Here is a 24,577-nt window from a genome sequence, read left to right as displayed (position 1 = left end):
GGACAAGTTGTATTGGAATTGTACAATTTGACTTACATGCTTTAGACATCCTATATAACTAATATTAGTTGATTGAAATAACAAGCATTTGGAATCACTTTTACGTTTTCTTCTTAGTTCTCAGTCGTAGATTTTTTTCCTGTTTGTGTTTTAGTGTCAGTTAGGAGTGTTACCCCTTGGTACCGGAAATGACCTTGCTCGTGTCCTTGGTTGGGGAGGATCCTGTGATGATGATACGCAGCTTCCTCAGATTTTGGAAAAACTAGAACGAGCCAGCACGAAAATGTTAGACAGGTAAACCTAAATGTGATTTACCACGAGATTCAAATTGTATTTGTTCGGGTTTCTGATGGCCTAAAATCCATCTTAGAGACTTCATGTTCAGTGGGTTTGGTTTTTAAGTGCAGATCTTAATCATGAGGGAGGCAGAGATAGCAATGGGGACAGCTCTTCAGCATGCTTTTTAAACTGAAGAGTCAGACGAACAAGTGGTTGATGGAACTAGGAAGCATGTTGTCCAAAGACATTCAGAAGGTGACAGTTTATTGCATAACTGATGAAGCTGCATAACTACCTGTTACAAGAAGTTGTAAGCATTAAGAAATTGTGTTTTGAGCAGTTTTATGGATTCCATGCATGCTATTAAACAACATTAAAGGTGGCATGTTTATTTAGGAAACACCTGAACACTCTGTCCTTGGATGTGGGGTAAAAATCACCTTGTGTGCTTTCACTCTTCATATAATTTTCTGAGGCATCAGCTATGGACAAGATGCTGAACTAATTTTCTTAGTCAAAAATGAGACTTTCCCAGTCCTTGTTTTGCATGATATCCGTCCATAGCAGCATTCATAGGAGAGGAGCAATCCCCATTTGAAAAAAGTCAGAGAGGCCGATGCTCATGTTGTTCCAATGAAGGTCTAGCACTGCTTGTGAGAGGAGTATTTCTTACTCTGTTTCTTTCATAGAACCATAGAATCAACTGGGTTGGAAAAGACCTCCAAGATCATCAACTCCAACCCTTGATCCAACACCTCTGTCATTACTAGACCATGGCACTAAGTGCCACATCCACTCTCATCTTAAAAACCTCCAGGGACGGTGAATCCACCACTTCCCTGGGCAGCCCATTCCAATGTCTGATTACTCCCTCTGTAAAGAATTTCTTCCTAATATCCAACCTAAACCTCCCCTGGCAGAGCTTAAGACCATGCCCTCTTGTCCTGATGCTGGTTGCCAGGAAGAAGAGACCAACCCCCACCTGGCTACAACCTCCTTTCAGGTAGTTGTAGAGAGTGATGAGGTCTCCCCTGAGCCTCCTCTTCTCCAGGCTAAACAACCCCAGCTCCCTCAGCCTCTCCTCATAGCTCCAATCCCTTCACCAGCCTCATTGCTCTTCTCTGGACCTGCTCCAGCACCTCAATGTCCTTCCTGAACTGAGGGGCCCAGAACTGGACACAGCACTCCAGGTGTGGCCTCACCAGTGCTGAGTACAGGGGAAGAATCACTTTCCTGGTCCTGTTGGCCACACTGTTCCTGATACAGGCCAGGATGCCATTGGCCTTCCTGGCCACCTGGGCACACTGCTGGCTCATGTTCAGCTTCCTGTCAATCCAGACTCCCAGGTCCCTTTCTGCCTGGCTGCTCTCCAGCCACTCTGTCCCCAGCCTGTAGCACTGCATGGGGTTGTTGTGACCAAAGTGGAGGACCCAGCACTTGGCCTTGTTGAACCTCATCCCACTGGAATCAGACCATCTCTCCAGCTTGTCCAGGTCCCTCTGCAGAGCCCTCCTGTCTTCCAGCAGATCAACACTCTCCCCTCCCCCCTTGGTGTCATCTGCAAATTTGCTAATGGTACACTCAATCCCCTCTCATGAGCGTTTTTTTTTCTTGCTCTAGTTACAAATACTTGAATGTCATCAAAGGGAATTTTACTTTATTTTTATGAAATAGAGAAACAAGTTCTTTTTTTAATTTTAGGTTTTCTGCAGGCTACATGATCATTTTAAATCAAAGTATGTAGAGAAATGCTTGTTACTGATCCTCAGATTCTGGAAGATTTGTAGATTAAATGATGTTTCCTTTTTTCTGTACTGAAAAAAAGCTCAGTTTCATTTTTTGGTCTAATTTCAGTAGACTTACTCCCAAGGACATCTGCAGTGATTACTTATTCTTTTCAGCACGCTTTGAAGGATGTTGTTACTATTAGTGGTTTCGTACTATCTATGCTGTTGAGTGCTGTCCTTTACCAGGGGAAAAATATATATATGTCAATGAAGATTCTTCACCATTTTCTTTGTTTTCATGCCTGCCTCCCCTAGTTGAGATGAAAAAATAATGTCATCTTAGAACTTTTTCTCTAGGAAGACATCTATTTTCCTTTGACTTCTGCAGTTAGTTTGCACAAATTGTTTTATAATGTAAATGTTTTTTTCTAGAAAATCTTTATTGCCTTTATTGAATGTCCCATGATTTTTTCACAAATGAGACTATTAATCAAATCACTGACAAATAATCTGAACAAATTATTACTGTTAATCTCAATTATTTCACCCATAAACTATACGATTAAAAATTAAGCTGCCTTTTTTTTTTTTTTAACAAGTTATTCTGTGATGTGACGGTGAATTTTCTTTTTGTTAATATGTCAGAGAGAAGATAAAAATAATGAACTGGAAACTTAATTAAAGCTGTTGTGTTTCTTTCAGGTGGAGTATAATGTCATATGAACTGAAATTACCAGCAAAGCCTTCTATTCTTCCAATGACTGCAGAAGAGTCAGAGGAGTGCCAGGTGGACTTTTACTTTTGTTCTGTTGTTTCATGTACTTAACTTGGAGCTTCTGGGCTGACAATACTGTAATTGAAGCATTTTTGTGATCTGCTAACTGAACTGAATTTATGACTGTTCATGCTGTGTATCTCAAGTAATTAGCATTTCCAGTTCTGTATTATTTGCCAAGAAGGAATGAAGGTAAGGAGTCTTCAGCAAAACAGTCAGAAAAATTTCTTCCTGAATATATATGTATATTTTAATATGTATTAGAAATTATATATTATATAATTTGTTATGCGAGAATGTAGTATTGTATAATTATGTAATATAATAATACTATATATTTTATATAATTATTATATATAAGAGTATATATTATATATGATGTTGTATATTATAGTATAATTTGGTAGTATGTTACTGTATAATATTATACATATAATATATAAATATATTATGTATATATATATAAAAATATTTAAAATACATTATATATAAAATCAAAATGTCTGCTATCTTGCATTTGGAATAAGCGTTGAAAAAAACCCCAGCATTTTGGAGGCAAGGGTTGTATTTCTAAAGAAAGAGAAAAGTTTTTTGCAGCTTGAGTTTAATCAGGTGATATGATCCAATTTTCTCTTTGTTCTTCAGAGAGCTTGAAATCATAAGCATCATCAAAGAAAAGCTTGTACTATCTGATGAGGTTTCAATTTTGAGAGAGAGGGAGATGTTTTAATCAAATTAATTGGCATGAAAAGTCTGACTAAAAATGAGAAAATAATATATTCCTAAGAAAACTAATGCATATCAATTTTAGCTCAAAAGTACTTGAGAGGCAATAATTAATCAGTAGACTCTTGAATAATTTAATAATTCAGGCTCTTTTAATTGGCAAGGAGGTTATAACCTTTGATGGATTGCTGGATATAGAGATGCAAAAAGGCTGGGATTTTAACAGGGTTGCTTTGCATGTAGCTCTGCCTCTGGTGTCAGCAACACAGATCAAGGCTTTTATCTTCTCTAATTTTTCAAGACAGTTAAAATTTTCAAGCGCATCTTCATCATCATTTTGTTCTAGTTATTTCTGGCTTTGAAATTTTTTTTAGCCCCTTCTGAAAATGGAAGGAACTGCTCTTATAAAACTTCTCTTTTGGGAAATGTATTCTGAAGCCTATATTACCTGTCATTACTTGAATACCATTTGCTTTTGAGTACCTTGTTCAATCTCTATTTCAGTAGGTTTTTTGCATTGTTTACTGAGTTATGATATTTCAGAAAAATAATAATTAACCTTACAGCAGGTATTGTATTAAATCACAGTTTGAAAAGCAAATGGAAGTATATATCTGATTCTTTCCCCCCCTTTTCCTCCAGTAGTTTCAGGAGACTAATTTCACTTGATTTCCAGAATTCTTATACTGATATTTGAAAAACATTAGTTCATTCTTACAGATCAGTGGTTATCTCTTGTTTTTTCCCTTTAAATGAAAACTGATTTGCTTGTCAGAGTTCTATAACAAAGGCTGGATTTTCAGAGAAAAAAACAAAGTGGTATATCAACCTATTCAAAATCAAGGACAAAAATATGCTAAGATATTTTAAGAGAAGCCATCAGAATATTTCAGAACTGCATTTATTTCTTATTTTTAGCTTTAGATTTGGAATTTGGTTAGAATTTTCTTTAAAAATTGAGGTCTGGATCCATAGCTATTTTGTGATAGGATATGGTGTGTGAGGATGCATTTCTGATCCATTCCAAATCTTTTTCTGAGTATTTCAGAATTTGTAATTCCTAATGTTCTTGTAAATACTATCTCTAAATGGTTTTCCCTGCAAGGATTGGTTTTGGTAACATTATACAGTTTAGCAGCTTTTTTCAGTCATGGTACTTGGGGAGTAAGAGCCCATCTGACAGTAAAAAGAAAATTCCAGGTTATAACTGCAAACATTTGATTTTTTTTCTTAGTTGATCAATTTGTTTGAGGAAAACTTTGCTTATTTTAGAAATAAAAGATGTAGGATTGTAATACTTTAGGTTGTTATAAATCTGAGAAGAAGGTAAATTTTTTCTGCCTCATGGACTGTTTTTAGCCTAGAAATAACTTACTGTTTTCTCCTCAGGAGAAAAAGAGCTATGGATTAAGTTCTTAGATGCAGTGTTACTTTGAATATTAAAGATCTGGCACATAAAATACAGTATGCAGGTGGAATCTGCACTGCCAGCCACTTGTCCTTGTATTAGATCTGAAATTAAAATCCTGCTATTTTTTGAGGTGTTTAAACTCACTACTTGGTGTTAAACTGCTGAAATGTGTGGAAATTGAAATCTCTTCTCTCTGTTTTCAGATATCTGCTTATGAGGACTCAGTTGCTGCTCATCTTGCAAAAATTCTCAATTCTGATCAGCACTCAGTTGTCATATCATCTGCCAAGTGAGTCAATCAGTGTCATGTACAATGTGTGGGATAAACTCCTGTGTAACATCATCACCATAATAGCCTTCTGTCTTAGCCTGATTTTCTTATGACTAGCCCAACTGGCTTGGCTTAATATATCTTGATTTGTATCTTTTAGAGTGGATGTGGGTTTCTTATGCAAAATTTTTGTATGGTACAGTTGTAATGGATTACTTAATACTAAATTAAAAAAAAAAATCACACAATATTAATATAAAGTGATTTAAAATCACTCCAAATCAATGTATGGCTTCAATATGAAACTGAGCATTCCTAATGCAAATATGTGATCTACTCCACGTTGCATTTCTTCTGGCTATTTTTTAATGCATACTCATAGGTTTAAGAGGACAAACAGCTTCACCAGTGTGAAACAGAACTTCAGCTTAGGTAGCTTTATTGTAGCTCTGTCTATATCAGTTCAATCAATAGTGGTCTCAGACAGTAATGGGTTTTTTTTCCCCAGACTGAAACAATTTAAAATGAGAGAGAACTGGCAAATCTCAGACATCATCTGAAACCAGAACTATTCTGTGTATACCTTCTCAATGAAAAAAACCTTATATTTTGCAGTATGCAAAAGACGAAGTTAACAAAATTTCATTTTTAAGGTATACGTAGCACATGTAGAAAATAAGGATGCAGGATATTATTACAACTCCAGTTTCTAAACAGGGTCTGTATCTTGTTAAATCTGTTTAATTTCTGTCAAATAAATGTCAACCAAATGAACAGTATTTGCAGTTATCCACACCTCATTAGTGAGTTTGCTGTCTGTCTTCTGTGTAGGTAATAAGAACCAAGTCTTCCTGATTCACACAGTGGAAATTCATTGCAGCCACTAAATATTCTTCAGGGTCAGCTATGGTTCAAAAGCACGAGCTGTGCAATGGGATGTGTGTGGCCATATGCTTTCATCTAAGTACTCCATTCAAGTCAGTAGATTTTCTCCACAGTTTCTAAGCTCCATCTTTGAATGGGAGTTGGCATGACTGCATTTGAAATTATCACAGTGAATGCAAGTTTGCTATGTCCTCTGGTATGGAAGGTGTACAGGCAAGGGAATGGATAAAATCAGAGATAAGAGACTGAGATACAATGTGTGCAAAGGCATAAGCAAAAGAGAGGAAGAGTTTTTGTTTTAAAGCTTATCACTTCAATTTTGCAAGCTATGAAAAAGAGTGTCATCTGATTTGCAAGTATGATCACAAAGTTCAGTTTCCAATAAGAATGATTTATAGCAGTGTGCATATGAATACATTGTCGTAAGAATTTAACATTCAGAACATACCTATTTTATTTCATTTGATTTCTCCTCTCTCCTTTTTTTATCTGAAGAATATTATGTGAAACTGTAAAGGACTTTGTTGCCAAAATAGGGAAGACTTACGAAAAACCAATGGAAAATGCAGAGGAAGCTGATGCCATGGCCATTAAAGTAAGCCTATGACTATGTTGAGGTTTAAAGTTGTTGGCTTTTTAAAGTTTATAGCTCATGGGTGTTTAATTTTCACATTGCTCCAAGATGCCCAACCTGCCTTTCATTTCAACCAGTGACTTTAAAATTCTTCTCTTCTTACTGCATAGAACAGTTATTTCCAAACTGTCTTTAATCTCTGAATCTCTATAAACTGTTTAGACTTTCTTCTTTCATAAAGGATAAAGTTCATGGTAGCATACATAGAGATGAAAGGATTTTTTTGCATTAGGAGTTATAGGGATTAAGTTAGCTGCAGGAAAACAGTGGGATAATGAAGAGTGAATATGCTGTCAGAATGAAGGAGAGAGAGACCACAGTGCTAAAAATAGTGTGTTAAACTGCAAAATGTAGAGATCATGTTGCAAAAACATTGGGGGAAACAACGACAGGATTTAGTATGAGACACAAAATTTACAAAAGCTGAAAAAAAAAGAAGAAAACAAAATCCCTGACAGTCCCAGTCAGAAAATGTAGTTGCTAAGTGGCAATTTGTGGTTCACATTTCTATCTGGCACATATTTTAGAAAATGAGTTTTTCTTTTTCACTGTTCTAAGGCCAGACAGTGTTGGTTTTCATTCATTTAAGCACAGAAAATCATTTCCAGTGCACCTAGAGAGAGCAGCTACTTACTGTTGGCTAGAGGTGTTTGACAGCATCTGGTTCTTTGCTCTGTGGCAACTAACTTGCTTAAATGCACAGCTCTCTTTCAAAAACAACCCAGTGGGTCTCAGTCTTAACAGTTGGTCATGTCTCCACGGATCATCTCTCCAAAATAGGGTACTGAGCACCTATAATGCACAGTATGGGCAAACCTCTGATGGCTTTCTGTGCTGCAAGCCACTGGGAGAGGAGTCAGATCTAATCTGTACTCTACTTATGTGGCAGGCTGAGTTTAGCATGAGTTAATCTGAGTGTAGAGTTTTTGTGTTATAATTGCTCTAATCTGATTAAATGTCACAGAGTAGGTCTGCAAAAAAAAACCATGAAGACCTACTCACAATCTGATATTCCAAAATGTTGAACCTCAGTTTGGATTGTACGTAAGGAATTAGATAGACTAAAGACACCTACAGTTTCAAATATGACCTGGTACCTTAACTCTTGAAAATGTTCACATGTTCACTGTTGATTTTTTTTTTTGGGGTGTGTGTGTATTCTTTTCCACTTTGTTTTAGTGCTCAGAATTAAATGAGAAGCTAGACCTATTGCTCCAGGCTCTTCACACAGAAGCCCAGGCTGCTCCCATTCTCCCAGGCATTGCTCCCCCCATTGTGGAAGAAGAAGCAGAGGAGTTTTCAAGTGAAGAATCCTTTTCTGAAAGTAAAGAGCAGTTAGTGGAGTGTGTCTCAAAGTCTTCCACCCAGAAACTCTTCAAATCGAGGGAACAGTTAATGCTTCGAGCAAACAGCTTGAAGAAGGCTGTGAGGCAGATCATTGAACAAGCAGAAAAAGGTGCACGTCAGCAACGTTTTGATCCGTATTTGTAGAATATGATAGGATCGTGATGTTTGTTTGGGGTTTTTTTCCTAACTAGAATAAGTTTTTATTATAAAATTTGATTTCTACATTCTTACATAGATAAAATTATGTGCTTTCTACAAGCTGCAAGGAAAAGAAATGCAGCTTGTTTGAATGTTGATGACTGTCTGCAGGTGTGAGTACTTATGTATGCATGTGTGTGCACATATGAAAGTGTGCATTTTTTTAACTATTATCCCCCCTCAAAAATTCTGACAGCAAGTCTTTATCAACTGCAGAGAACTGATAGACTCTTTCACTGAATTAGCAATAGAACTCTTTTGTTAATATTTTTTAACTTAAAGCTACAAAAAAGAAAAGCTGGTTTTCCGTGTATGCATTTTTTCTTTAAAAATCTTGAAACTTTCTGTTTTTTCTTTTAATAAGCAGTTGTGGATGAGCAGAATGCTCACAGCGAAGAGCAAGTGAATCAATCTCCAGTAGAATACAACAAAGAATTGGATGAATCCAAGGAAGAGGAAAAAGAGGAAGATACAAAGGAACTTGAGTCCCCATCAAGTGAGCAAATTAGGAATGAAATAAAAATATACAGTCTCCTTATAATTGCATTTGGAGCATAATTGGCTCCATAATTAACAATACTAGCATCCTGTTTCACTGGAAACTAGTCACAAATTTTAATAGATTTGGATAAATAAAAGTTGAAGAAAAAATGAGGGAGATTAGAATGTGTTTGCAAAGCTGAGAAGGTATTTGCTGGGGAGAGAAGTGCCTGAATTAATTTGGTGTTTATACTCGCCTTTCTACATGAACCTGAGCAGGAGCTAGAGCCTAGGTAATGGTGGCAATAGCATGTCTCAGTCATAGACATCTTGAGTCCCAAGCTACATAGTAATTTTAGGAAAGCTGCTTCTCAGTGTAGGTGGAAATTTCAGTCTTTGCCATATTATCAAAGTGGACAGTGATGCATTGCAGGTGAGGTCACCAGATGATCTGTGAGTCATGGAGAAACAGTGGCAGCTGGTGGACAGCAAAGCCCATCCTCTAGTTACATCGTGAGCAACTTCTTGTGACAAAATGAGAAAAGTTGTTTGGGATTTGCATCACCCTTTGTTACCCTAACCCACACTAACTTCCTCAAAACTTGTTGTCCTCATGAGGCTCTGCTCTGAAGCTCTGAAGCTAGTGCCTGTGTCAATAGATCCTACCTTAAAAATAAGACATTAGGCTTTTAGGGCTTCTCTTAACCCAGAAACTCACATTTTCTCCAGAAATGTGTGTCAGGCTTTCTCCAGTGACTGTCTCTTCATTGCTCCCTTTCCTTTTCCCTTGGTTAGAGGAATTAATGCATGTTGGTTGTCTCTCTTCAATAGTAGCTCTTAGAGGATGCTGACCCTACAGATGACCCAATCCTACTGCCATAACTGTATGATAAAAGAAAAATATACACATGTGTAGAAATATATTAAACTCCTTGTTTCTTGGTAGTATAATTTCTGCATTTAATAGGAATCTGTATTGTTCTTCATATATCTGTGTGAAATAGAGTGCATATTAATGCTGTCAGTGGATGATAGATGTTTAGGGACAAAGGATGAAACATGAATTCAGTTATCTGCATTGAAACATCAGTTTTACTCGTTAGAGCTCCATTATTTTTATCAGAGCGTTCACAGCAAAAGTTTATCTTTATTGCAGTTATTCCCGTGACTCTCATCTGTCAGATAAATAGCAGCTGCTCTGTTGATATTTCCTGTTTAATATAACTGCCTTGCTCACAAGTACAGAGAGGACAGACTGTGTGAATAGTGTTGTGAATTTTTCAGAAGTATTATGAAAAATGAATGTTAATTTTGTTTTGAGTGTTATAGTTTACCCTCTGAGGATCTTCCCGGTCATTTGATGAAGACAATGTTTTTCCATATGTTAATACCTTCATCTAAATATTTAATAACTCTCATTGGCTATCACTTGCCATTTTTATTCCTTTTCATTTTTTGACATTATTACAGTGTTTTGCCATGCACAGATACAAATCATTTATGTCATATTCCTATCATGCAATACTGTAGCGTTTTGTGATAACTGCTATGGCTGTTACACAGATATTAAAGTCAAGAGGAGCTGTTAGTCCACTTGGTCAGACCTTTTATATAAAAGAATCCAGAAAAATCCATCCACTTTTCTCTGTCCTGTGTTTAATAATGTCTGTTTGACTTAAGAAGATTGTCCAGAAAGGTGTGTAATCTTACTCCTGGGATACAAGAAAGTGAAGAATTTGCCATACCATTGACTGTTCTATGCTAGATTATCATCACTTCAAAAAAAAAGTGAATGCACAAATCCTGGCCTGAATTGATTTGAACACAATGTCTAAATCCTTGTTCTAGTTATTTCTTCTATCTCTAGATTTTCTCACTCAGCGTTTTTTTTCCATTAGTGTCTTCATACATTACACCCACATTACTCTCAGGCTGAGTTATGATTGACATGAACTGATCTGTCCTGCTCCAACCATTAAAAAGGATATATTCTATCCTTCCCACCACATTCCCGGTGCTGTTTTCCTGCTGTTGTCTAGGTGCTAGTCCTACTAATTCTGTTTTTGCTGAATTAGTTTTCATGTTTTGAGAGGAATAGATCAGATCACCTTGAAATAATTTCATTTTTTTTGTTCCAAGCTTCTTCAGATGGTCAAGTTTGAAGTTGTCCTAAGCTGAAGTATGTTTAACATGTGAGATAATTTGGAGCAGAGGTAGCCAAGAAGTGTCTGTCTATGACCATCTGTTGTGTGAAAGCTTTCTACATACACATGGAAATACTTTCATTTACAAAGCATTTGGTAATACCCAAGCTTGCTTCCTTGCGGCAGCAATTTCTGGCTGTATCTGATTGGGCTGAATTTCACAAAGATTACCTTCTCCAGGCTAAAGCAGGCACTGGCATATTCTCTCAGGCTACATGAAACAAGGTCTGCCAGGAAAGCAAATTACAGCGCCTGAGGTCAGCCCTCTGCAAAGCTTGTCCTTCATCACCTCCAGAGGCAGCCCAAGGGATAACTGGCCTCACTGAGCTACTAGTTACTCTTTGTGAATATCTTCTCTTTCACCCTGATTTTTTTCCCTTTCTTCTTTCTGAACCTTTGTCAACAACAGTTACATTGGCTACCAAACCTTGCTGCCTTGTCAAGGTTTTTCTGGTCGATCTTCTAGAGAATTTTAACAAATAAGTTAATTATTTTGGGAATTGCTGGTTTGTTTGTTTGCCTGTTTGTTTTTTGTGAAAAAAGATGGTGGAAAAGATGTCCCCCACTATCTCTCTAACTGCAGAAAACAAGTATGAACATGGCTTTTTCCCTTCCCCTGCAGTTTTCAGTTTGGCTGTAAATAAAGATGTCAGAGTTTGGTCTGATGTTTTCATAACCTGATGCAGGCAGGGGGCCCATTTTAGTTGCCTGAAGAAAATACTGTGCCTGTTGATATTTCTGTGGCCTGTGTGTTAGAATAGCTATCTGTATTAAAATTGTTATAAATAGTAATGTACTATATATCTATATTTATAAGTAAACATAGATTGAATTTAAGTTCAAGTTTTATTATTTCAGTAATATGTTTATAAGAAGCTTACTGCAACATTAAATACTACTGCATTTTAAGGTGATATAATACATTTATATGAACACATTTACATTTAATACATGTAATAGTTTTGCTGGTAGCTTGAAATATAAATGGGAACTCCTCATGTTGAGTGCTGTGCACACTTGTTCCTTTTGATTTGTGTTTCTCACTTGATCTGTTTCTGAGTTTTCTTTCCTGTATTTAGAAGAAAAACTCTGGTGTAAGGGGGAAGGACATTTGTGTTGAAATAGTAACAGATTAAATTAATCCTTTTGAAACATTTTCAGGGCTGTCAAAACTATGTAGTAATGTCATAATAGGTCTAATTAGTGCTCTTACTTTTGCTTCTTCTGCGCAGCTAAAACTGCACCAAGATCTCCCGATCGACGCACAAGCCGAGGTATCCATTCTCAGACAGGTTCCTTCTCTGCTCCAGCTTTGGCTACAAGCAAGGAAAACCTCCCAGTACTTAACACGAGGATTATCTGCCCAGGTAATTATGATTTTGAAATCCACTGTTCCTTATGCTGCTTTAATGTTGCCTTCCAGTCCCCTGCTTGCTGGCAAATAATAACTTTTACTTCATACCTTGAATTTGTTTGAATCGAGATATGCATCTTTGTGTTCTATCATATAGGAAGAAATGCTTAGTAATGTAGAAGATTTCTAATCATTTGGCACAACACCAGAAGCATTAGAAGTGTTGCATTTGATTCTGGAGGGTGAAAAGTAAAATTCAGGATCTTAGAATGACAGAGTGGTTCAGGGTGGAAGGGATCTCTCAATATCATATAGTTCAACCCTCTGTCATGGGTAGTGACATCTTTCACTAGATCAGGTTGCTCAAAACCCCATTCAACCTGACCTTGGACACTTGCAGTGATGGGGCATTCACATCTTGTCTGGGCAGCCTGTTCCTTTGTCTCACCACCATCATCATAAAAATTTTCTTCCTTTTGTCCAGTCTCTGGACTCACTCCAGCAGGTTCATGTCCTTCTTATGCTGGGAGTCCCAGAGCTGCACACACCACTCGAGGCAGGGTAGCAAGAGAGTGGAGTAAAGAGGCAGAATCTCCTCCTTTGACCTGCTGGCCACACTTCTTTTGATGCAGTCCAAGATAAGGTTGGCTTTCTGGGCTGCAAGTGCTCATTGCCGGGTCATATCTGATTTTTCATCCACCAGTACTCCCAAATCCTTCTATCATTTATCCTGATCAATGCAGGCTGTTGATTAAGATGAAGTGGCTGAGGGTCAAAGCCATGTGAAGTTCAACCCTCTGAGTAAGAGCTGTCTGTGGATACCTCTCTGGAAGTGAATAACCAAAACTACACAAAGCTGCTGTGTAGTTAAAACAGTAGAAAAAAATCTGTTCTTACCCAAATGCAATTAACAGATGAAAAAAAATCTGTTCTTCTCCAAATTCAATTAATACTAGAGAGCGCTAGTAAAAGACTGAGTTAGTTACCTTTATTAGTATAGTAAAAACATAATGGAACTGGCTTACATTTTTTCTTTGGGCAAATTTAAGAGAAAGCTTTTAGAAAGCTTTTCTTTGTTTACATGCATTACATGGTATTTTGTAGAATGACATTGTTATTAGTCAAAGTAGCTGTGTCAAGGCTGTGATCTTTCCACAAATTAAGTTAAGTTAAACTATGGCTCTACCAGTTGTAAAAATGGTAAAGATATTCCTTAGGAATATTTCCAAAGGATAGGACCCAAGAAAAATCATAGACAGTTAGGAGATGAAGATTAAACTAAATAAAAAGCTCTAGTAGTGTTTTTGGATGTTAGGTCACCCGTTTGGTTACTATACCAGCCAGTGAGTGTTGGCCCGAAATCTTAAATTTTTCTTTGTAACTTTCTTTTTCAATGGTGGTACATGAAGAGTCAGCCACTGCACCACAGCATAGCTGCCTTTTTCCTTAAAGGAGCCAGAGACTTGAAAAGATAACCAATTGTGGCAGTTTGAGCCACATTAGAAATCCAAAATCCAATTTCCAGGCTTCCCCCACCCCTTCCCACAATTTATCTCAACACCGAAGAGAAAAGTTACAGGCCAGAGGCTTTCTTGTCATCCTGGAAATGGACTCCAGTTTTCCTGCGTCTTGGAGATCTCAGTTCTCTTTCGAAGAAATCCGCATCTACCACATAGAAGACTTTCTTATCGGCTTCCTTGCGTTTTAGTTCTCTCACTCTGGCCTCAAGTCTGGAATTAGGTTCACCATCCCACTTCCTCATGTTTTCTCCCTGGGCGTGCAGATAGGACCACAGTTCACTGCGCTTAAATCTATGCTTAGGGTTTTCGCTCCTTCTGCGTGTGACGGAAGGAGATCACGAGCGGGACCGGGACCAAGATCGAGATCGTGGTCGAGACCGTTCTGCTGATCTATCTCTGTAGCGTCTGTCCCTGTGGTCTCCGTAGTCATCCTCATATTCAGAGTGCCCATAAGGTTCCTCTCTCAGATGTTGTGAGTCACGTCCCTCACAAACACTCACTCCAAATGCTGCCTCTAACCCTGCTGTGGGCTGCAGGGCTGTGGGCTGCAGGGCCTCCCCTCCGGATTTCTACACCTACATGCCGCAGCAGACACCAGCAGAATTGCCAACAGCTTCCAGTGGCTGTGTATATATGATTTTTCAGCAGCAGCGAACAAGATGAACGGTGATTGGCCCTCCAGGGGACACTGCCCTGGCACCCAATCACCTCTGGGCCCCTTGACTCTCAGGGGGGCCAATCTCAACCCATGACACCAATATAGATAAAAATTGAGATAGAATCACAATCATTCCCTGTACAGATTTAATGAATATTGTTTCTCAGTATGTGGCTTATATGTTTGTCTGTTTATCAAATACAAATTGGTTTTTTTAATATTTTCTTTCTGTTTTGTTTTGTTTTTTTTTAATCAGGTTTGAGGGCTGGTCTAGCTGCTTCCATTGCAGGAAGTTCAATTATTAGCAAAATGTTGCTAGCAAACATCGATCCATTTGGTGCTACGCCGTTTATTGACCCAGATCCAGATTCCCTGTAAGAAATATTTTTGTTTCCAAATGTACTGTTTTGCTTTACCTTGCTTTTCTTAAGGGCTTTTTTTTTACATATTTACAGTCTTTTTTTTTGATTATGTAGTTCTTGTTTGCTATCATTTGGCAGTAGACCTCAATGTCTGAAAACAAGTTGGATTGTGCCATTTAGTTATGAGTAGTGCAAAATTGTTTTGCAGCAGCAGAAATAATAGGAGACATTTGCTCACTTATCCCTTGCTCACTGGGAGGAGGAGGAGAGTAGTCTTTCAGAGCTGGGTTTTTCTGCCCAAACCGCCAGTCTGAACGCAAGCTCAGCCGCCAGCAAGATGTTGAAGCAGGTCTGGGCACTTCGTAGTGGAGAAAGAAGAGTGATGCCCTAAGGACTGGAGCAGTGAGGTGGAAATTTTGTGTCCTAAGCTGTCTCTGCTTCTCAGAAGTGGGTGTAGCATTGGCAGAGACTTATGGGTGGTATCTGGGTTTTGGGCTGTGGCTCCCTTAAAATAAAGCCTTGCAATACCAGCAGCATCAGCCAAACATCTAGCACCAGCAAGCCTAACCACAACCTGGGTGCTCAGCATGGTGTGCTGTTGCTGTCTCAGAGCTGGGCCTGGGGAAGCTCTCTCAATGTATTGCACTGTTGTATTGGGTATAGTTGAGATAGTGCTGGATGGGGGTGTGGTACAGTTTTTCCTTTGCCCTACGGGAAGTAACTTGCAGTTGTGAAGGAGCTGTCATACAACCTGTCTCTTCAACTACCGGTGGGTTTCCTCAGGGAGATTCAGAGGAAAGATCTCTTAAAATCTCTTGGTTGATATTGTGTTCTGAGACCAACGACAGTCTTGGTCATAGATGGCTGTGTGTCCAGGTTCTGTGCAAATGTACACCTAATTGTCTCTTTTCCTTTAACAGGGAGGGATATTCAGAAAAATGTGTCATGAACAACTACTTTGGAATTGGGTTAGATGCAAAAATTTCACTAGAATTTAATAACAAGCGAGAAGAACACCCTGAAAAGTGCAGGTAAAATAATTGTCAGTAACAGAGCCAAGATGTTTCCATTCTTTTCTTTTCCTTATGTCTTTATATGAATTTCTTAATTTTTTCTCTTTCTACAAATACAAGGCACAATAATGTGTATATTTCAATATGTGAGTCTTGTTTTGCCTGCTTTCAGAAGTCGGACGAAAAACATGATGTGGTATGGAGTTCTTGGCACAAAAGAGCTACTGCAGAGAACTTACAAGAACTTAGAACAAAAAGTTCAACTTGAGGTAAATTTTATTTATGGACAGAATAAGTATTTTTGCTTCCACCATGTGCAGTGAAGAATTTGGGCTTCTTTTTGAAACCTTTTAGAGTTCTTGTATCAACTCAAGCTGACCTCAAAGGCACAGTATAAAGATGTGCTATGTAAAAGTTTGTTCTCCCAGTGGAGTTTTTGAGTAAAATGTCAGTACTTAAAGGTCACAAAATACCCAGTATAACATTTCTTGTAATTACCAGGTTACAAAAAAAAAATAAATTGCTTAGGTAGGATATATTTCTTAATGTTCATTGCTTCAAAAGGAAGACCAGGTTTTAAGGGCAACAACAGAAATGACCATAAAAGAAACAGAAGGAAAGAGACAAGGAGTCTTAATTCTTCAGGTTCATTTTAATATATCTGAAATTTTGATTACACATATAGGGAGAACACACAAATATTCAAAAATTGCTGACAAAAGAGAGGAGATTCTGAATTGTATCACAAGAAACACAACTACACCAGTAGAGACTTTACCTAGTAGTCACTCAAAAGAAGCAAGATATTATCATAGCAACAACAAATCCCACGTCTGAACATAGCTAGCTATTTTTTGTCTTTTAAGCTCTAACATCAAATCTAAGTCTTCCTCATGATACTCGGAACTTAAAGTTCTGATTACAAAATGCAGAAAAAGACAACAGGATGGTTACCTTTATTCTTACCCAAAGAGTATCTAAGCTGGATTTTGACAATGAACATATAAAATTTCTCTTTTTTTTTCATGCTAAGTATTTGATATGGAAGTTCATGATATTTATATGAGGGTAAATTTTAAAGTTGAAAGAATAATTTTAGGTTACTGGAACTCTTTCTTGCTCCTCTGGGATTTAGGAGGATTTTGTCCAGTAGCAGCAGATTGCTGTTAGCTAAGGATTGAGTAATTATCAAGGAATTATGAAGTAGTTAGCAAATATAATAACAGGAAAGAATGTTATGTATGCTGCAGATAGAATTCTAATTTAAGGATTTTTTGAATCTGATTCAAATAAGATTTGATAATATATTCGCTGCTGACTTTTCCATAATTATTTTTGAATATTTCTGGAATTAAGCCAGCAAATAGAAATATTAAATATTTAGTGTTGTCTTACAAAATATCAGCCTTATTCAGGAATTGGAGGCAGACCTCCACTATAATACAAATGGCTGTGCAGCATCTATTAATATCACACTGTATTTTGGATACTGTCACATCTTGATGAAAAGGTTAAATTCTGTCTTGTTACTGAGATTAAATCATAAAAAGAGCACTAAACACATTCCGGAAATAATTTTGCATATCGTTCTCCTCCTGATAAAGTTGCTACAGATTTTGTCCTTATTTCCTGAGAATTTTTATTTCATTTGTATAATTTAAAAATCTTTCTGTGGGACTGGCAGTGTGCAGTAATATAGCAATCTTCCTTAAAGGCAACTTGACCTCCAACTTCGTGGTCCCCAAAGTGACACCTGAGTCCAGCATTTACAGCCTTTTTTTTCTAACTTGCTTCAAATCCATGCTGGTGGCACTCCTGCAGGACTTCACTTTTGAGTCCTAGTGGAATGGTTTGAGATCATTGTGCTCACCTTTGCAGGCAGTTGTACTGCTCTAAGTCAAGAGTGATTTCACTGATGTCTGTAAATTTACTCTTGGCTGAAAATAATGTGAGATTGACCTATGTCATCCCATGATTGTATTGAGTAGGACTTGGAGTCGCTTATGGGTTTTGGGAGATAAAGCCGTAAGAAAGAACTGAGCAGTTGGATATAGGAGCGACCTCTTAACTGCAAAAACAACAACTCCCAGCCACAGCCAGGGTAACAACTGTGGGGTCAGTCCTAGATTTGTCTTTGCACTTTTGGGAGGAGGGTGAAGTTATTTTTACAAGTCAACAATACATGCTAACACTGACAACTAACCACATTTGTGGCTATTCCTGAAATATTCTTGGACATTTTTGACACACACAAACACCACCCCGAGCTTAATGGATTTACCTAAATAACAAGTCTGTTGCAATTTTGGGAATGCTGATATAGGATGCAAGACTAGTTACCGAATGGGTAAATGAATTTTCTTGTAATGTTCATGACGATCTTACTGTGTGAACTCAGGGAGATTATTTTTTTCACTGCAAAAAGATTTTTAATCCTTGGTAAGCAGACCATGGTCAAAGTGCATGAGGAATTTCATAATAAGGAACGTGAAAACGGTTTTTTGAAGAGTCATGGAACACCACTGCTGTAGATACTACAGCATGTAGATCTACACGGTTTTCAACTCTGCAAAAATCAATGCTAAGACTAGGGAGAAGAGGTTTGTATTAGAGGTGCTTCACTGCCTGGAGGGAATAGTCTTGTGTCAGACCTATTAATGACTCTATCCTCCCCTACCAACTCTGTTGAAGCTTCATGTGTTAAAAATGGCTGATTACTTTTATCATATTATTTATAAACTGAATGAGCTTTCATCCATTACAGTGTGATGGACAGTACATCCCTCTTCCAAGTCTGCAGGGCATAGCTGTGCTAAACATTCCCAGCTATGCTGGTGGAACTAATTTCTGGGGTGGAACCAAAGAAGATGATGTAAGTAACAGTAAAGAGAAGTAACCTTCTGGGCAAAACCAGCAATAAATATCAATAGTAGTAGCATATAGTTTGGATAACAACTCTTATTTGGGGAGGCTGTTTCAGTTTAAACTTGTCTTGTTGATTTTTTTTTTAATTGAAAATATATCTCATGATTTTTCACTGTCCATTCCAGCAAAATGTTCATAATGATTTTAGGATTTTTTAATGGCTCTATGAGTATTTTTAGAAACTGATTTTATAGACAGAGACACAGATAATTTCTCTCTATATTGTTTTACAGACTCCTGTAAATAAGGTTTCTTAAAGCACAGATTCCTCTGTTTGCTATATTCTAACAATAAGCAAGGTAGACAGGATAATCACTCACAGTTTATATCTGAATTTTCCTCCTGTTCTTTAACAGCTTTGCTCTAAAGGATGGTGGTTCAGAAAATGGGGACTGATGCATTCACTGACTGATAATTTAGTGGGGGTAGTAAATTGTTTTCTAACTTTATTTTCAATGACCTTCTAAAATATTTTAAGGTACCTTTTTTCCCTTCTTCCTCTCATCTCCTAAGAAACATTAGATTACATGAATACATGTCTTACAATTTGGAGCAGTGTCGCTGCTGCTTATCGACTTCATGTACAGTGCAACAACTGTAATTACTAGCAGATTATCCTAATTCTGCATGTCCTGAATTAGAGTATGTGAGGTCTGAATCACCTAAAACTGTAGTTGCAGACTGGCTTGTGATTTTAATGTAGACAATCCAGGATTTTTTTGCCACAATATTTGGGGTTTCTTGTGAGATGTTATCCTTTCCTTTTTTCTGTGCATATGTATATTAAAAATATGTATATATAGTTTTATGTAATAACATACACATATTATATTTTTATAATACATATGAACATCTATTATTATATATTGTTGCATTTTATATATTATCTAATACATATATATTTGCATACTTGTATATATTCTTTATATATGTATATACATACACATATGTATAAAAGTAAAAAAAAGAAATATAAACATGTTTCAATGTCCTTTTCTTATTTTTGGTATATGTTAGAGGATGGCAGTTCTGTTTATATTTGGTGATGGATATCTCAAGTTTTTATATACTCCATGTTCCTATTCATAACTTGAAAGCTTCTCTAACACCTGCTCAGCCCCTGTTCAGGAGTTTATTTTTCTCCCCAGACTTTCTCAATGAGAGAGAACTGCCCTAGCTTTCATATTGGTATACAGCAAATGTGTGTGTCCTGAAGCAGTTTTACTGATATTATTAGTCTTCTGTTGACCACATGTGCCAGTGACATTTTTATTCTGGACAGAGTTAGGAGCATAATTCACTGCTTTAGTGCAATGTCGAATAATTGATCCTCAAGAGGTGGGCGTGGTGGTGGTCTGAAGTGCTGCTATTTCTGCTTAACTGGACAAATGAAAGATGTTGCCTTTACAGCTGTGACTATTGCTGAAACATCAGCAGTGAGCCAAGCAGGGCAGCTGCACCCTGACTGACTTGAGCAGGGCTTGTTAATGCATGTTTTTTGGTGTCCAGAAGACCGGTTGGAAAATGACCTGCAACAGGAAAGGAGTCAATGTTGATCCATAGTCATTGGGTTGCCTTTTAAAAAAAAAAAAAAGAAGGGTGGTTTTCAGTAGAGATATTACTGATGGAGAGACACAGCAGAAGACTGGGTTGTGGGTTTTTTTTAATCCTTTTGCTAAAATGGAAACACAAAATAAATGAAATTTTACAAATGCTTTTTCTTAACCCATGCAAGAACTAGCCCTGTAGGTGTTAGTTGCTGAATCAAGAATTCTTCACACTTTTTGCCTTGGAATAACAGAATCGCCATCTTTGCTCTTGTCAAGATGTTCACACACTCATGTGAAAAATTCCATGGAAACATGCCCTCCTCAGCCTCCTGACCAAAGCCACTGCTCACTGCATTGGGATAAAGGCTCCCATCGGCTCAGTGGGCAGCAGCGACCAAACTGCCTTACCTTATTTCCCATCGTCTCCCTCTCTGAGCTATTGCTGCAGACACTATTTGGATTACACAGTCCTGGATCTTATTCTTCACCTCTAGAAAACCTTCTGTCTGGAGGCAGGACCTGACTAGTTGTGCCTTTGAGCTTCTTTAAGGGATTTTCCCCAGTCTGGTCTCAGGTATCTCTGATGCGGCTTACTCTCCCCAACGTGCCAACTGAGATAGTCCAAGTACTGCTCAGAGAGGTGATCTCTCTGCCCACTAAACTTTACTAGAGTGATTTTTCCTGCTGATTTTTCTCCCTCATTTCTCCCTATTGCATATCAAGATAAAATGGCCAAGCTTCAAGTGACCTTAGTGTGGTTATCACCTGCCAGACCCAGCTGAACTCCAGCCTAAGACTTGTCCTGTGGCTGAATTCCCCAACAGGACACCAGGTGGCAAGACTTCCTGTCCTTTGTGTGAGCTTGTGGAAATTCAGCACATTGGCTAGATAGGAGGACATTTGTTCCATACAGAAGCAGTTTTTGTATTTATAGTGGATAATTACATACAGCAAAAAAAAGATCCTCTTCAGTGTCAAAGCTGTGTTAAACAAAGCAGAGTGTGGACTCAGTGTTGGTTTCCAGAAAATTCAGAATATAAACAGATAAGCACTTCTGAGAGGAATAAGACATCATTGCTTCTCTTACCTTCAAGAACCTTTTAGATATTAAGTACATTAACCAAGCAGAGATTTGAATTGGCCTTTCATCTTGCCTTGAAAAACATTTCTTAATCTGCATGCTGAAACATGTCATCCTCCCTATATGAGGATATGCCTTGTCATTCAGATATTTGAAATGCTGTTAGCATTGCTATTTTACAGTAATATTTGGCTATTGTCTATGGTATCTTACTCCTATGACTTTAGAGACATTGTAGTTATTCTGCAGTAAATAAGATAGAGCATTTAAATGTTGAAAACGAATCTGTAAATGAATCTGTGTTTCACTGAACATGCAATCTAAGCACTGGATTTACCATCAAAATTTCTTTGCAGATATTTGGGGCTCCATCATTTGACGATAAAATCTTAGAAGTTGTTGCAGTATTTGGCAGCATGCAGATGGCAGTCTCAAGAGTCATCAAACTGCAGCACCACAGGATCGCTCAGGTCTGTTTCTCACGTGCAAGCACATAACATGGTTAGCAGCAGTTTGGGATGCTGGCAAGTAGTGGTAGTTTGGATGACCACCATGCTATACATTAATAAAGCGCTGACATTGTTTTGTTTTTAACGGGTAACAAATTGTCTTCAATGATGAATGAAGTATAAAAGTTCTTCATTCTTGAGACAGTCCTGGACGGAAGCCACAGCTCCTAGTAATCAACAGATTTCAGGTGACCTGTCAGCTTCATTAGTATGCATTGCTCTGTAAAATAACATGTCTGTTCTTTTCCAGTGTCGGTCAGTAAAGATCACCATACTTGGTGATGAAGGGGTTCCAGTGCAAGTCGATGGAGAGGCATGGATCCAGCCCCCAGGAGTTATTAAGATCATACATAAAAACAGAGCTCAAATGCTAACACGAGACAGAGTATGTTGCAGAAAGAGATACCACTGCTAACATTGGTTTCTGTGATAACTTGATTCAGTTAACAAAACAGTGCTTACAAAAATATTTTATAACTATTTATATAACTCATACAATTACTTACAGTTATATAATTTCTCTAATAAGATGAATAGGGAATTATTCTTTTGTATAAGTGGCAAAGCTTTGTTAACTTTTATTGGTTTTATTAGTGCTATTCCTGTATTCTTATTCCTACATAGTAAGAATGGTCAAAATTCCTTGCTTCCTTCCTTCCTGCCTGCCTGCCTGCCTGCCTTCCTTCCTGCCTGCCTTCCTTACTTCCTTGCTGCCTTCCTTCCTTCCTGCCTTCTTGCCTGCCTTCCTCCCTCCCTGGAAGTTTTAGCACAGTTGCATAAATACAAAAGTTCTATAATGTCCATTCTCCAGAATACCTTTTTGCACATTTCTCTCCTGTCTCTCTCTGTCCTACTAATCCTCCCTCTGTCCTGTGATGGAGTCTCAGATAGAAGAGACACAAGCAGGACATAGTCACAAAGCCACTAGAGAGTTCACACTTGTCTAGGATTATTGTGTGAAGGGTGTAACTGCCCCTCAGTTCTCCATCCGCTAACTAGATCTCGAATTTAGGGTGGAGTTAATGGAATTTGAACTCTAATTTACTAAATATGTTACTTTTCTCCACTGTTTTTAATGTTTGAATCCAGTATTCATTTCAGATTTCAGTCTAGCTATCTGCACAAAATGTGCTTGCATTGGAGAATCACAGAATCCTAGAATCATTTAGGTTGGAAAAGACCTCTAAGATCATTGAGTCCAACCATTATCACTGTCTTTGTGTTCTTATTGTTTTGGATGACACGTTTTGAGGATAACAGGGAGGAGATAGAAAAGAGCTTTCAGAAGTGACTTATTCTCTATACTAAGTTTTAAAAAATTAAATATAAAATTGTTATTTATACAGGTTGCATTATTTATATAAAATTAAATAAAACAGTTGTTTATTTGTTAAATTAATTTAAACTAAAATATTATATAATATAAATTCATATAAAATGTAAAATAAAATGTTTTAATGAGTAAGAATAGTCCAAGTGCTGTGAACTGAATGTATAATTCATTTTGATTAGGCCTTTGAAAACACCCTGAAGTCTTGGGAAGACAAACAGAAGTATGATTCCTGTAAACCTGTCATTCGATCTCCCTTGTACCCTCAGCAAGCTGTTGAGTTGGCTACAGACGAAGAAGTTGCACAGATCCAACTGTGCTCACAAGCTGCAGAAGAACTTATTACCAGGTACAGTAAAATTAATAAGTTAATACACAGACTTAAAAGGGTAGATTTTTCCTAGGTTTTGATGAATGTTTCCTTGCCACTATATCAGTTATTTTATTCCAATTTTAAAATTTTATTTTATTTTTAAGGCTCAACTTCTTTATGTATTCTTTTCTTATGAATTTCTTTAATTTTATTTGTGTGTGTTTGTGTTGGGCTTTTTTCATGTGAAAACCAACTTTCTGAAGTAGCACTGGAAATGGAAAACTGGAAAGCTTCTTTACAGAGATTGAACCCTCTCATTTTATGCAAAAGCAAAAATATTTATTAAAAAAAACCTTTTAGAAGTCAACTTTAGAAGTGAGCAGGATGAGCAGTTCAGTCATTTATCTGGGTTGAGATGATAGTGAGCTGATGGTATAAAACTGATCCCACAGCCTTGCTTATTTTCAGGAGGTGCTTTCATCCTGAGATGCAAGAAATAAAGAAAACACTTCCATTTTCAAAGAAAAATAAAAAAAAAACCAACTGATTTTTTTAAAGAAAATATTTTTTTAAAGATTAGAACAGTTTGTAAAACTGATGTTCAGTTCATCATCATAACAAATTATCTTTATCATCAAAATCACTGATAAGAAAGGAATTGAAAACCTACATACTCTATTTATACTGTAGTGATAAGTTAAGTAGACATAGAAGAATAATTTAGTGTATCAATTACCCAAAGTGAAGTTTAGCCAAGACAGCTTAAAAACTTTACTGTTCTAGATATGGTCCAGAGGTTGTAATTACAGCTGGACCTCCCATAATCTCAAATGATTGCAACCAATTTTCATGTCACATCTGAAGGATATGCCTTGTGAAATAAGTGTAACGCTTTTTAAGATAATTTCAAGTACATTATTTTAATGTGCTAGGGTTTTCCTCTATAGGTATTTGAATTAATAGGCCCAATCTTTTTGGTACCTTTTTTGCATAGCACTAGTATTCTAAGACATATAAATGTGGCT

At 37.3% G+C, this 24,577-nt stretch overlaps 1 protein-coding gene across 3 annotated transcripts in view; it reads left to right on the top strand.

Moving 5' to 3' along the window:
• DGKH (diacylglycerol kinase eta) overlaps positions 1-24,577 on the top strand; it is a 163,658-nt gene that overhangs the window by 115,004 nt on the left and 24,077 nt on the right. For all 3 annotated transcript variants that reach the window (XM_051778672.1, XM_051778673.1, XM_051778674.1), the window contains 14 exons: positions 155-294; positions 2,709-2,793; positions 5,122-5,207; positions 6,570-6,669; positions 7,888-8,164; positions 8,621-8,749; positions 12,170-12,304; positions 14,726-14,843; positions 15,752-15,862; positions 16,017-16,113; positions 18,609-18,716; positions 21,757-21,870; positions 22,160-22,294; positions 23,422-23,588. In XM_051778672.1, coding sequence (XP_051634632.1) covers positions 155-294; positions 2,709-2,793; positions 5,122-5,207; positions 6,570-6,669; positions 7,888-8,164; positions 8,621-8,749; positions 12,170-12,304; positions 14,726-14,843; positions 15,752-15,862; positions 16,017-16,113; positions 18,609-18,716; positions 21,757-21,870; positions 22,160-22,294; positions 23,422-23,588 — 1,802 coding nt within the window. The remainder of the gene's footprint in view (positions 1-154; positions 295-2,708; positions 2,794-5,121; positions 5,208-6,569; positions 6,670-7,887; positions 8,165-8,620; positions 8,750-12,169; positions 12,305-14,725; positions 14,844-15,751; positions 15,863-16,016; positions 16,114-18,608; positions 18,717-21,756; positions 21,871-22,159; positions 22,295-23,421; positions 23,589-24,577) is intronic.

Source organism: Manacus candei, unplaced genomic scaffold (genome assembly GCF_025592945.1).
Source record: "Manacus candei isolate 608988 ecotype Guabito, Panama unplaced genomic scaffold, ASM2559294v1 h1tg000014l, whole genome shotgun sequence".
NCBI classification, from domain to species: domain Eukaryota; kingdom Metazoa; phylum Chordata; class Aves; order Passeriformes; family Pipridae; genus Manacus; species Manacus candei.
Note: the sequence above shows the minus strand (reverse complement) of the source record. Positions and strands in the feature narration are given on the sequence as shown.